The sequence below is a fragment of the Lithobates pipiens genome, unplaced genomic scaffold (genome assembly GCF_037356315.1).
Source record: "Lithobates pipiens isolate NorthernLeopardFrog02 unplaced genomic scaffold, aLitPip1_a1.2 Scaffold_30, whole genome shotgun sequence".
Taxonomy (NCBI): Eukaryota; Metazoa; Chordata; class Amphibia; order Anura; family Ranidae; genus Lithobates; species Lithobates pipiens.
Window position 1 is genome coordinate 153,772,888 of NW_027507791.1, and position 15,057 is coordinate 153,787,944.

At 43.3% G+C, this 15,057-nt stretch overlaps 1 protein-coding gene across 1 annotated transcript in view; it reads right to left on the reverse strand.

Annotated features, from left to right (window-relative positions):
- Window positions 1-932: 932 nt before the first annotated feature.
- ATP6V1D (ATPase H+ transporting V1 subunit D) overlaps window positions 933-15,057 on the reverse strand; it is a 69,783-nt gene continuing 55,658 nt past the window's right edge. The window contains exon 9 of the mRNA XM_077465008.1: window positions 933-1,292. Coding sequence (XP_077321134.1) covers window positions 1,151-1,292 — 142 coding nt within the window. The 3' untranslated portion in view covers window positions 933-1,150. The remainder of the gene's footprint in view (window positions 1,293-15,057) is intronic.

A 15,057-nucleotide genomic window follows, 5' to 3' on the forward strand; every position in this document is an offset into this window, starting at 1 on the left:
AAAAGAACTGCCAACAGGCCCAAAAACAACAGGGATAAAAACCCCAGGTGCAGATGGCCGCTGCAGAGAACTTTGCAGTTGAAAGAAGATTGAACATGTATTGGTTGGTTCACCCTCCCAAGATTGACCCCCTAAAGATTAGGAATGAGAGGAATCCTGGCCAGGTTATCTAATACAGTGCAGGTGGGGGGTTGAAACTTTTCATATTGAGCCTTTATATTGTGCAGTGGTCTGTCAACATGTCTATCCCCTGAGGATGGCCCATCAGATGAAACACGTGTAGGGCAGAGTTGGTGCCTATGGACAACACACCTTGCAGCCAAGATGGGCAGCGGCATTTCTGTAAGTGTATTGCTGACTTTTGTATTTTTTTTATGGATGCAGTTTTAATAAAAAGCTTTTACATTCTACACTATAAGAGCTTCTTTTCCTGTCCTATTTGTTGTAGCATAGCACTGCATTTTATATTGGCGGTGCTCGGTGTCCTTTGGAAGCAGACTGCGGGGGAGTGAGATGTGTACAGAGTGAGAGATTCAGCCAGCCCTGGATGATTTACACATGCGGTTTGCCTCTGATTGGGGCTATAAATCTCAGTAAGCTCAATACTTGCTTACGGGAAGTGGGTGTTGTATTTTTATCTCCTGCAGACTGGGGTTATAGAAATTACAGTGCAACCTTTGCGCAGATTGTTTAATCGGTGGATACATTCATATCACTGTGTTGGACAAAAAAAATGGGCACGTTTGGCAATATTTTGTGTGTGGAGGACACTAGCAAAAAAAGAAAAGACTGTCTTGGAGGGGAAGGATTGCAGCCTTTTTTTCTTTGCCAGTGTCCAATCACCTGAAGGTGGCAGAATTTAAACCAGGGTTTATAAATACTATGTAGCATACAATGAAGAAGTTACACATTTCATCAATTGAAGTACACTGTTTTTTTTTTTTTTTGTTTCTCTTGTTTAATTTTAAACAGTCACAATACACAAATAACTTAAACCATTCAAACAGGCATTTTCAGAGTAGGTGCTATTATTTTCTGTATGTTAGGACACCGCTCTGTACAAGGTGGGGCAGATGGCATGATGGAGCACTATGGGAACACAGGGCACAGAAAATACAACTGTTTTGTACTATAATGCACAAATGACTAGTTAGTCGAACAGCAGGTCTTCGTCGCGGTCTTCAGCGAGAAGATTGACTGGTTCCGAACCACCTCCTCTTTTAGCCCAAGCTTCACGTTCCTTCTCTGCCTTATCTTTGATAATTTTTTTCTTCTCTTGAATTTTTTTTAACCTAGAGAAAATCATATGTTAGCAGAAAGGTGCATTTTTTTATTGACACACAAAAAAGTTATTCAGTTGAGTGTGCACTTAAGGCTAATGTACATACGCACTTTTTTTTTTTTTTTAATATAGTCAAAAAAAATATAATGAAAAGTTTTAAAATGAATACAATTATTCCCTTTCTATCCATTTATAAAACATTTCAAATAAAAATACTAGGACACTACAAACACCAAAATACTGATACATTTTGGGAAAGTGGACATTCCAAGGTGATGTTTTTTGCCACAAGTTTAGAAATAAAGAAACATGCTGTTATTGAGGTGTTCAAGGTGCATTTAGCAACTTAGCGCACATCTCCCCCCTTCAAAAAAAAAAAAAAAAAAAAAAAAAAACACAACAATTGCAGGGCATTCGAACACTGATTTGTCATTGGTACTTATAATATTGTTGGGCTGTGACCCTTTAAACCTCCCTCCCCAAAACTGTAAACATAGCCTTCCTCTGCTACAACCTGAAAGATTAGGGCTGGGTTCACACTACTTCGAATTCCCCGCATCCAATTTGCATAGTAAGAAAATGTGACCGACTCTCTATGGAGCCGGTTCACACATCTCCGCAGCGACTCTGGTGTGAATTGCACAGGAGTCCTTTGGGACTTTTGGTTCGTTTCAGCCCAAATTTCCGGCTGAAATCGGACCTGAAACTGTAAATGGAGATGCATCAGACTCCTGCCGTGAGCTGCTGTGTTCTCCAGTGTGAACCCAGCCTTAGTGCCTGTTCACACCAGAATGTGGTGCAGGAAAACTGCTGTGTGCGTTTCCTGTTCCGCATTTGAAAATGCATTGCAGCTGTGATCTACAGCAGGCGTGTCACTGTTAGTTAAAGTGGAAGTACAGTCAAAAATAAAACAAATTCTATTATACGTATCTTTATCTTTGACATTATTCATTTTCTGTATAGCTGATTGCATCGCTTAAAAAGTCTAATCAAAGCTATACAATCAATTCTTCCTGTTCTTCAGGGACAACCTTACTTCCTTATTTATGAATTCTGCATGGGGCCACTCACTTCCTGAAAATGTTGTCCTTCTCTTCTATATGCTCCTGCCCCCATCCCTCCTCTCCTTTTTAGACAGGCATGCCTAGACCTGCCCAGCCCCTACCCCCATTGCTTCTCAGATCTCCTCTTGTCTTTATAGCCTTCTTTGAGAGAAGCTTTGGAAGTATGTTCTGTTTTTAAGAAAGATAGATTACAATGCAACATGCTGCCGATTTTCTACAGTGTATATGGCACTGTGTGCATGGTGTGGCACACGCCCAGCTGAGGGAGCTACATGCAAGTAATGAGTTTAAGGCTCCGTTTCCACTAGTGCGACTTTGGACACAAAGTTGTAATTGATTTCAATGACAAACATTCCCATCTATGTGACTTTGAAATGGTGCATGCACTATTTTGAAAACTGACAGTTTTATTAATTGCAAAAAGAAAAACAAGAGGGGAACAGAAACAAGATGGGATCAACAAAAAAAAGGGGAAAAAAGAATAAAAAGGAGAACAAAGCATTTCCAATAAAGAGCACAGGATGATGCATAGTACAGTAATAATCACAACATCAGATTGTCAGTTAAACCAGCATCCCGAGTAGGGGTAAGAGTAGGTGGCGGTTCGTAAAGTTTATGACCCCTGAGATCCTAATAAGCTACTATAGAGTAAAAGGGCCGCAATAGCGGGTCTCCTGTGACAGGTCACTTCAACATATAGCAATAGGAGCATCAGAGAAGGGAAAAAGCTAAGTCAGGAAGAGGAGAGAAAGAATAGAAATAGGGTGTAAAAGGGTTAAGGCAGCCTCCCGCCCCCAGAGCCCAGGGCTGTCCCAAAAAAACAGCCACCTCAGGCAGCAGTAGCCCCATGAGAAAAAAACCATGCATCAGTAGGCTGGGGGAGTCTCGAATAGGACCCAAGGCCCCCAGATTCCGTCGTGCTTATCAAGGGTGTCATTCAGGGAGGCCGTCAGGTATTCCATTCTCTTAACATCTCTGATCCTGGTGTGCAGCTCAGATAAGGGGGGGGGGGGTCCGTCTGCTTCCATTTTAGGGCCACCAGGCAGCAGGCTGCGGTTAATACATGCGACAATAGTTTCTGTGACCTTTTGCATGCACTATTTTGATGCAACTTCTGATGTAACTTTGATCCAGAGTGTCAAGTTGGATCAAAGATGCATTTAAAGTTGCACTCTAAATCGCACAGCTTTGGAGTTGCACTAGTGAAACCGTAGCCCAAGGCTAGAGTGCAACTTTGATGCAACTTGGAGTGCTGCTTTGATCCAACTTTACACTCTCTGGATTAAAGTTGCATCAAAAGTCCCATCAAAGGATTGCAGGTACCTTTTCAAAGTCGCACAGATGGGAATGGGTGCCATTGAAATCAATGGGCTGTGACTTGTGTCAAGTCGCATGACAAGTCGTACTAGTGGAAACAGAGCCTTAGTGTGGTTGCCTGTACCATGATTATTGTAGACTGTGAGCTAAAAGCCCAGAGCAGCCCCTCCCCCCGTGTCCAGATCACTTCTCCTGTACACGGCAATACTGTATATGTGCACTGCACCTCCCCCTGTGTGGACGGGTTTTTTTTATTTCTTAATTTTATCATTAATTATGATGTATAGGTGTGCTCATAAGTTTACATACCCTGGCAGAATTTATGATTTCTTGACCATTTTTCAGAGAATATGAATGACAACAACAAACATTTTTTTTCACTCATGGTTAGTGTTTGGCTAAAGCCATTTATTATCAATCAACTATGTTTACTCTTTGTAAATCACGATGGCAACAGAAACTACCCAAAATTACCCTGATCAAGTGTTAACATACCCTGGTGATTTTTAGCCTGATAACATGCATACCAGTTGACACAAAGGGGTTTGAATGGCTATTAACCGCTTACCGACCAGTGCCAGATGATGCACGTCGGCAGATTGGCGCTGGTAGGCAAAAGGGCGTACAGGTACAGGGCTTAATGTCCGGCGGATGCCCGCAATTGCGTTGCGGTGAGGAAGAACGGGGAGATGCTTTTGTTAACAAAGCATTTCCCCGTTCTGTCTAGTGACAGTGTGTTGAAGTCCAGCCCCCTAACAGTTAGAATCACTCCCTAGGACACACTTAACTCCTTCACTGCCGGTGTCATTTACACAGTAATCAATGCAATTTTATAGCATTGATCGCTGTATAAATGAAAATGGCTCCCACATAGTGTCAAAAATGTCAGATTTGTCCACCATAATGTCACGGTCCTGGAAAAAAAAATTATATATTATATATATATATATATATATATATAATCTGATCGCGGCCATTACTTTTTTTTTGTTTTTGGGGGATATTTATTATAGCAAAAAGTTAAAAAAATGTTTTTTCCAAAATTGACGCCCTTTTTTTGTTTATAGCCCAAAAAATAAAAATACCACCAAAAGAGAGCTCTATTTGTGGGGGAAAAGGACATACATTTTGTTTGGGTACAACGCCGCACGACTGCGCAATTGCCAGTAAAAGTGGTTAAAAAGGTAACCATCCTGACCTGTGATCTGTTTGCTTGTAAATAGTGTGTATAAAAGGTCAATGAGTTTCTGGACTCCCGATTGACCCTTGCATCTCTCATCCAGTGCTGCACTGACGTTTTTGGATTCTGAGTCAACATGTGGTGTGGCCGTTTCAAGATGCCCAATAAGGAGCCACTTGAATAAAGATGGGCGTCATGGTCGAGTTGCCAGAAGAAAGACATTGCTACGCAAATGCCTCAAAGTATCTTGCTTACAATACGCCAAACAGCACAGCTTTTTGGCCACAACCATAAAAGCTCCATTTGGAGAGGAGTCAACAATATGATGAAAGGTACATCATTCCTACTGTGAAACATGGAGGTGGATCGCTGATGTTTTGGTGAGGTGTGAGCTAGTAAAGGCACAGGAAATTTGGTCACAATTGATGGCATACTGGAGGAACATTTGCATTCATCAGCCAGGAAGCTGCGTACTTGGACCTTCTAACATGGCAATGATCCAAAACACAAAGCCAAGTCGACCTGTCATTGGCTACAGCAGAATAAAGTGAAGGTTCTGGAGTGGCCATCTCTGTCTCCCAACCTCAATTTCATTGAGCCACTCTGGGGAGATCTCTAATGTGCAGTTCATGCAAGACAACCCAAGAATTTACAGGAACTGGAGGCTTTTTGCCAAGAGGAATGGGCAGCTTTGCCATCTGAGAAGATAAGAGAGCCCCATCCACAAATACCACAAAAGACTTCAAGCTGCCATTGATGTTAAAAGGGGCAATACACGGTATTAAGAATTGGGGTATGTAAACTTTTCCTCAGGGTCATTTGAGTAGTTTCTGTTGTCATTATGATTAAAAAAGAGTAAACAGTCATTGATATAAATAAAAAATAAAATGGCCAAGAAATCATAAATTCTTCCAGGGTATGTAAACTTATGAACACAACTGTACAATGAGAGAACACTGGGCAGCAACTTATAATTAGCTCCTCCCATCCTGTATCCACCCACTGGCTACACAAGAACAGTGACCCTCCCAAGAAGTGATGCCACTAGCTTCCAGTAACCACACCCACTGGCTGATTTTAGTCTCAGGCGGATTTAGATTCAAAGTCATGTGACGGCACTGTATTCTGCAAAATAGAAAAAAAAAAAAAAGGTATGAATACAGATTTTTTGCATTTTTAGACACAAGGCTGAACTTGGCTCACATTAATGATTGGAGGGGAGAATTTAAGTGCAGTGCGTTTGCCTGCACTGGATGGCATGGTACAAAAGCAATTTTCTTTATCGTACATCACGGGACACAGAGCCATAGTATTAACTATAATGGGTATATAGACACCTTCAGGTGATGGACACTGGCACACCCAAGACAGGACGTTCATGCCCTATAGAACCCCTCCACCTACCAGGAGTACCTCAGTTCTTTCGCCAGTGTATAAGGTGTTGGTCACGTGTGAAGGTGTGCTCTGAAGGGATCCTTACTGGATTTAAATAGTCTCCACAGCCCGGATCCATCCAAAGTGCCACTGAGGCCAAGGTGGATGATACCCTCGTATTAGAAGAACAAGGTTTTTCCTGTAACGCCTCTCAGCTGGACCCTGGGACCCAGTGCTTTGGTCATGCTCACATTACCTAAAGTTTTTCCTGGCGGGGTGCTATATGGGTCAAAGGAAGTGGAACCACGATAAAAAAGGACCCATCCTTGAAGGTTTGTTAAACATAACCCGCCATGATAGGTGATGTCACAGATCAGCTGCAGAGCTGATCTGTGTCTCACCTTTACGGCTGTAGGTCAGCTGGCACCCGTTGTTCCACTAGCTGGTGTTCAGCCCTGTGCACTCAGCAGCTATGGCTGTCGCCACCCCTCACCTATTGCCTAATATACGTTTCCTTCCTGCTGCTTCCTGTCCAGCCCCTCATTGCTTCTCTATTTAAATCCCTTTCAAACCAGCAACATTTGTTTCTGAGCTCCCTTCATGTAACCTGTTTTACCTGACCTCTCGTGAACTGATCTCTTGTGTACCAACCTGGCTTGTTCTGATTACATTGTCTGCAGTCCACCCTGACCTTGGCTCACTATCCAGCTTTCCTTTGCTCCATCCATCCTTGTCTAACAGTGTCTTCTGGTACTTCCCTAGCGAGCAGGGTGAACCCAGGGGTCGTGACCTGGGGTCAGCATGCAGCTAAGCCCAAGTCCTCATCAGGGGGTCATTGGTGAATACTGGCTGGCCCTTAGACTCCACGCCCTGGGGGATACCGCGTCACCTACTTGCCAGTGGGCTCACTGTTAGTAGTACCGTGACAGGTGAAGGTTGGATCTGTCTAATAACAGCAGAATCCTGCGGTAGGGATAAGGTACTGCAAGTGGGTGTAAATGCACATACCTTATTACATTGCTTCTCAGCTAACTCTGTGTCAGCAGCAGACAGTATGTTGGGTCTCAGCCAACAGTAGCAATTCAAGGGGGGAGTCCTGGATTGCAGGGAAAGTTAGCAAGTAGGTAAACCTTACTGCAGCTTTTCCCCCCTGGAAAGGGAAGGGGTAGAAAGCTACAACAGCTTGATTGCGTCCTCTCCTCCCTCATGGAATCTGGGCAGATTACACGGCACAGAGCTCACACAGCTCAGAGAACAGATCTCTGTCAGTTCGCAGCTGAGAGCCAGCAGGCAAGGCACAGGAGCGGTGGGAGCACGTAAGGGGGATGATACAGGCATTCCCAAAGAGAACACATTTCACTCAGCATCAGGCTGAACTCTATTAGTGCCATTTTAATTTGCTAGACTATAGTTCAGCAAGTGGCGCTTTTATTTAGTACCTCTGCTTTTGTGCTTAGGACTATGCCTCCCAAAAAGGCCGGTAAAAACAACTTAAAAAAAAAAAAAAGAAGTGTACCTAAAGCATCAACCCATCAACCCCAGGCACTGAGGATTCTAGTCAAGCCTCCACATTGTAATCTTCTCCTGAAGTACCAGAAGTGGCTAGCCAAGGTGAGCCAGTAGGACCGGTGGGAGTTGCAGCTGCTGCTGGCATTTCAGCCCCTGTTTACGTGACTGAAAATGCTTTCTCCTCCGCCCCCCGGCTGGGGCTAGAGGAGAGACTAGCGGCTTTAATCACATCCTCCATCCAAAGGAAGAGGAAGCGTGGTAGATCCCCCCTCCCCCACCTCAAACCCTTTATCAAGGGAACAGTGGGTGGAGGATGAGGTATTACCCTCAGGGGATCAGGAGGAAAGGCCATCCAATGACTCCTCTTCTGAGTCAACGGGGGAAGAACCCTTTTTCAGCTTCACAATCTCAAAAATCTTTTACAGAGAGGGTTCGTTCCACTTTCAAGCTGCCCCGAGTCAGCTGAAAGTTCTGTTTCTCCTTTGAGTTCCTTAAAACTTTAGCAGACTTTGCATGCGTTTTCCGTCCTTGCATTACAAGAACAGATTATTTATGGTGAATGGGATCACCAAGGTTAAGCATTTTCTCCCTCCTAAAAGGTTTTCAGTACTTTATCCCATGGAGGAGAAATTCACCAAAAGATGGAATGTAGCAGCAGTTGACACTGCTATATCCAGTGTGAATAAAAGTTTAAACGTGTCCAGTAGACAATGCTCAAATGCTTAAGGATTCCAACAGATAAAAGATTGTAATTCCTGCTGAAATCCTCTTTTTCTTTGGCAGGTACACTTACTCAGCCTGCAGTTGCTGCAGTAGGCATCCGTCAGTCCCCAAAGGACCACTTTAAACAGGCCCTTAAGGAGGTTCCCGTACAACAGGCCTGGGACTTGGCCGAACTGCCAAGATCATTATGTTTTGCCAACAAGGATCCTATCCACCAGGCGTCTCGCCTTGCGCATATGTAAAGGATCCCGTGGTTAAAAAATTGGTCAGCTGAAACACCATGTAAAAGGCTCCAGACTGGTTTTCCTTTTCATGGGGATCGGCTATTTGTGGATGATTTAGATAAATACATCCAAAAGATTTCAAGTGGGAAAAGTACTCTTTTGCCAGTCAAAGAAGGAGTAAACGCCCTTCATTAAAGCGGGCTATTTCTCCAGTGCCAGGGTAATCTGCCTCTAGGCAGTTGCAATGGCCTCCATCGTCAGAGTCTAGAGGAAAACCTCAGTGTCAGGCCCAGGTGCAAAAAGTCCTGGGGGCAGAAACCTGCAAAACAAAAAATTCTAAAGCCTCTTTAAGAAGGGGTGCCCCCCGCTCGCCGGGGGGGGGTTTCCTTTATGCTGTTCTCAGAAGTCTGGCAGGAGGAAATTCAGGACAGATGGGTCATCTCCACAATAACTCTAGGGTACAAACTGGAATTTTGGGAATTACTACCGTTTCATTTTTGGAGGTCAAACATTCCCAAAGATCCAGGGAAAAGGCAATCTCTGCTTTGGGCATTAGACCGATTACTGGCTCGGGGTGATCATGCAATTCCCCACAGAAGAGCAGTGTTTAGGGTTCTATTCAAACCTCTTTACGGTACCAAAACCGAATGAAGATGTCAGACCCATTCTAGATCTATAAGAATCTAAATTAGTTCCTGAAGGTCCGCTCTTTTCGCCTGATTCGATCAGGTTGGTGGTTTCCGTCCTACAAGGAGAACTTCTGGTGTCTATCGACATCAGGGATGCATATCTGCATGTTCCTATATTTCCCGCTCAATAAAGGTGTCTGCGGATCGAGGTAAAACAGCATAATTTTCAGTTTGTAGCCTTGCTGTTCGGGTTGGCTACAGCACCTCGGGTATTTACAAAAGTTCTGTTTCCACCTCTAGCCAGGTTAAAGGCGCAGGGCATAACAGTCTTTGTGTACCTGGGCGATCTATTGCTAATAGACCAGTCGGTGGCCTGTTTGGAGCAAAGCGTGCGCATTACAAGCAAATACCTGGAAAATCTTGGTTGGATGCTCCACCTAGAGAAGTCTCTTAAAACCGCTAAAAAGGCTGGAGTACTTGAGTCTGATCATAGACAGCCCAGAAAAAAAGTGTTTCCTCAGACAAAGATCAACACCATAAGAGAGCTGGTGTGGATGGTCAGGTCGAAAATTCATTTTTGCATGAGGTTGTTAGGAAAGATGGCAGCTTCATTTGAAGCGGTTCCCTATGCCCAGTTTCATTCGAGATTATTGCAAAACAGTATCCTGTCTGCTTGGAACAAAATGATTCAAGCTCTAGATTTGCCAATGCGGCTGTTCCCAAGGGTGTCCCAGAGCCTCAGTTGGTTGTTGGCAACCCAAATCCTTCAGACCAGTTATCTGGAAGGTGGTAACGACAGATGCCAGCCTTTCAGGTTGGGGAGCAGTACTAGAAAAGACAACTGTCCAGGGACAGTGTTCAAGAACCAAAAAGAACATCCCATCAACATCTTAGAGATTGGGGCAGCGCATCTGGCTCTGTAGGCCTAGACGTTCAGGTTACGGGGTTGTCCCGTCAGGATCCAATCCGACAATGCAAGAGCTGTGGCTTATATCAATCACCAAGGGAGCACTAAGTCTTGCAGCGCAGAGGGAGGTGAACCATATCCTAGCTTGGGCAGAAAGGAATGTTCCGTGCCTATCCGCAGTTTTCATTCCGGGAGTAAAGAATTGGCAGGCAGACTACTTGAGCCACCAGCAGTTGCTCCCGGGAGAATGGTTCCTTCACCCCGACATTTTTCTGTCTGTTTGCCAAAAATGGGGGACTCTGGGGCGTCCAGGTTCAACATGAAGTTGGTCAACTTTGTGTCTGGGAAAAGGGATCTACTCACGGAACAGGTGCGTTGGTGACTCAGAGGAATCAGTTCTCACTGATTTTTTTCATTCCCCCCTATTCAGTTTCTGCCACGACTTCTTTGCAGAATCAAGCTGGAAAGAAAGCTAGTAATTCTTATAGCCCCAGCATGGCCCAGAAGGTCCTGGTATACAGAAATCATAAAGATGGCAGTGGGGAATACATGGTCCCTTCCACTACGTCCAGATCTACTCTCACAGGGGCAGATATTCCATCCTTCCTTACAAACTCTAAATTTAATGGCTTGGCTACTGAAACGCACATTCTGAAGAAACGTGGGCTATCCAGGTCAGTTATCTCTACCTTGATTAATGCAAGGAAGCCAGTTTCCAGAATCATATATTATAGAGTCTGGCGGGCTTATGTTTTCTGGTGTGAATCCATGGGTTGGCACCCTCGGAATTATAGCATAAGCAGAATTCTTGCCTTTCTACAATTAGGGGTAGAGATGAAGCTGACATTGAGTACTATTAAGGGCCAAGTCTCAGCCTTATCGGTCTTATTTCAAAGAGTGCTTGCTTTGCATTCTTTGGTCTTGGTTTTTACGCAAGGGATGATGCAGCTTAATCCGCCAGTAAGATCCACCTTTGAACCCTTGAGACTTGAACATAGTTTTGTCAGTGTTACAAAAACAGCCTTTTGAACCGATACAGCATACTCCCTTAGTTCTCCTGACAAGGAAGTTAGTATTCTTGGTTGCTATATCCTCAGCAAGGAGGGTTTCAGAATTGGCTGCTCTTTCTTGCAAAGAGCAATATTTGATTATTCACAAGGACAGTTTTGCTTCCTCGTCCAAGTTTTCTGCCTAAAGTGGTCTCAGGGTTTCACCTGAACCAAGATATTGTTCTTCCATTGTTTTTTTCTAAAACCATGTTCTAGGGAAGAGAAGTCACTACATTGTCTTGATGTGGCGAGAGCGGTCAAGGTCTATTTAGAGACGACTGCTCAGATCTGGAAAACGGATGTCTTATTTGTGCTGGCAGAAGGTCCTAGGAAAGGACAAGCAGCGTCGAAATCCACTATTTTTAAGTGGATTTGGAAAGTTATAATCCAGGCTTATGGTTTAAACGGTAAGATTCTGGCTTTTCAAGTAAAGGCGCACTCTAGAAGAGCAGTTAGTGCTTCTTGGGCAGTGCATCACCAGGCCTCCATGGCTCAGATCTGCAAGGCCGCAACTTGGTCTTTAGTGCATACATTCACCAGGTTTTATCAGGTGCACGTAAAAAGACATTAGGATATTGCCTTTGGGTGCAGTGAGCTGCAGAGGCAGCAGTATAGGCCCTCATGCCTGTGGGCGCCCTGCGGGTTGTGTCTCCCTTCCCCTCAAATAGCATTGCTATGGGACGTCCCATATAGTTAATACTATGGCTCTGTGTCCCGTGATGTAAAATATAAAAATCCTATTTTCTTTAACAGCTTACCTGTAAAATCCTTTTCTTGGAGTACATCATGGTAAACAGAGGTCCTGCCCCTCTTTTGGGATTTGTGTATACTGCTTTGCTACAAAAACGAAGGTACTCCTGGTAGGAGGAGGGGTTATATAGGGAGTGAACCTCCTGTCTTGGGTGTGCCAGTGTCCATTACCTGAAGGGGCCTATATACCCATATAGTTAATACTATGACTCTGTGCCCAGTGATGTACTCCAAGAAAAGGATTTTACAGGTAAGCTGTTATAAAAATCCTGTTTTTTGCTGTGGTCCAATGCGATTCAGCCCATTCAAAATGAATAGGTTCCAAACGTGCCACACTGAAGCATATGTGAATCTGTTGTGCACCGTTCCAATATGAGTAGATTAATGTAGTAAATCCTTCCTATGTTTTGAGTTAAAGGGGTGGGCTCTCTAATGTAAACAGTACTACTGTGTTTAAACATTTGTGATGGCTGTGACCTCTCATTGCAGCATTCACAAGGCAGAGTCACTCTAATTGGCTCTGTACCTTTTACCTATCCTCTCCACTGTCCAATGACAGCATGAGCAGCAGTATTCTGCATGCACAGTTCTTATTTGTATTATACAGTATACCTTTTAGAGGTCGACCGATATGGGTTTTTCTCTGGCCGATGCCGATATTTAGAAATCATGGCGGCCGATAGCCGATATATGATGCCGATTTTTTTGGGCCGATATGTTAGGCCGATTTTATTTTAATTTATTTATTTTTTTCCTTTTTTATTTATTATTATTATTTTTTTAATCCCCCTTGATCTAGCACACCTTTCCCATTGGGGCGTTTTTCAGGCGCTTTTGGGCTAAAAATAGCGCCTGTAAAGTGCCTGCAAAATGGCTCCCCTGCAGTCTGTGTGAAAGACAGAGTGCTTTCACACTGAGGCGATGCGCTGGCAGGATCTTAAAAAAAAGTCCTGCAAGCAGCACGTTTGGAGTGGTGTATACCGCTCCTCCACCACTCCTGCCCATTGATATGAATGGGCACCACTGCCGAAGCGCATGCAATGCGATTTGGCAGCAGTGCTTCATGGGCGCATTTAACCTCTTCCTTGGCCGCTAGCTGGGTTATATGTGCCCCACTAGCAGCCAAATAGCACCGCTAAAATGATGGTAAAGAGCCGCTAAAACTTGCGTTTTACCATCAACGCCTTCCCGCTCCAGTGTGAAAGCAGCCTTCATAAGTGATACAGAAAATTTCTTACATTTAAACATTTATTAAACAAAACAAACCTCCAATCAGTTTACTTGTATGATTTAGATTATAAAAAAAAAAAAAAAACCTATGTATTAAATAAAAACAGGTAGTCAAAACTTTTGGCCGAAAAAAAAAAAATGGGCTAACTTTACTGTTTTTATTTTATTTTTAAATAGTGTATTTTTTTCCCAAAAAAATGCATTTGAAAGACCTCTGTGCAAATGCTGTGTGACATAAAATATTGCAACAACCGCTATTTTATTCCCTAGGATCTCTGCTAAAAAATATATATATAATTTTTGGGGGGGTCTAAGTGATTTTCTGGCAGAAAATACAGGATTTTTACTTGTAAGCAACAAGTGTCAGAAAAGATTTAGTCTTTAAATGGTTAAACTGGGAACTTCTACACACAGAGATGACTTCATTCATTCAAGTGTAAACATTGTATCATTTAGTTCTTTTCTTGGCAGTCTGCCCAGAGAGGAGGAAAGTGTTGCTATGACGACTCAGGCAACTCACACTGTCTTCTATACAGAAGTCATTTCAAAGTCCCACTGTAGTTATAAATCGGCTTTTTATCAGCAAAATCGGCCGATGCCGATTATTTAAAAAACGGCAAATATCGGCCGATATATCGGTCGACCTCTAATACCTTTACTACATTATGGGCTATTGGTGATTGTACTGGTTTACTGTGTTAACCATCGCCCCATGCTCCTTGTTATTTTGCCCTCTTTGTAACTTTACTGTGTGCCCTTATGTTGTAAAGCATTGCACAAACTGTTGCCTCTATATAAATCCTGTATAATTCTTTGCTTAGAATAAAAAGATCACGCTTCTTGCAATGTAAAATCTTTCACATTATACAAAATAAAAAAATAAAAAAAAGGTCTAACTTTACTGGTTAGATTTTTTTTTTTATACATTAAAAGTATTTTTCAAAACAAATTGGATTTGAAAGACCGCTGAGCAAATACAGTGTGACATAATTTTTTATCCCTTGGTAAAGAGGGAACTTGCTGAGAAATCCTTCCTCTCCTGGAGCCTCAGGCACTGAAGAGTCACAGGCACTATACAAGCCCCCAATTCCCTTAATACATACGAGTCTACAAGGCCATGTTTAGAAGTCTTAATAGGAGGGCAAAGACCATTCGCTTGGGTAAAAGTAATCCAAGGAAGATCACCAGAAGGGCCCTCCTCTTGCGCCTGCAAAATCACAAAGGATTGGTTGTTTCTGCATCAGGATTCCAGCATGCTCAACATGCAGATGGCCCAAAAAGTTTCCCTCCTTTGAAAAATGCCATCTGCAACACCGGGTCTAGAAAGCACCTTTAGTGTGTGGATTACTCTCCCATATCTAAAAGAAACCAGTTGAGGAACTCAACCTTCAGAATGGAGCGGACAGGATGCCAAGGTGCTCTTTAAGTTTTACAGACCTTTAGTGGATTACAGCAGGACAACACTGAATTATCTGGTCATGGGAGTATGCGGTTTGAGAATAACTCAGTAAACCAGGTAAGAGGGGAAGGTAAAACAAAAATTACAGAATGGGGGTGAAGTTCTCCTTTAAAGCAAAGCAATAGGTTCGCTTTGCTGTACCCAAAGCTGCTTATACTTGCCTTCCCTTCCCCTGATAGCCAATAGATGCTAAGAGTTATAGCCAGTTCTGGAGAGTAATGTAGAATAGCGCTGTCACATGGGAAGATAATCCTGTGAGTTTTTATACCAGAGCAACATACACAGGATTTCTGCTCATCACTTCATCTGTGATAGTGAAGTGGGGGGACAGCTGAAAGAAGCGGACAGTGTAGAGAACAT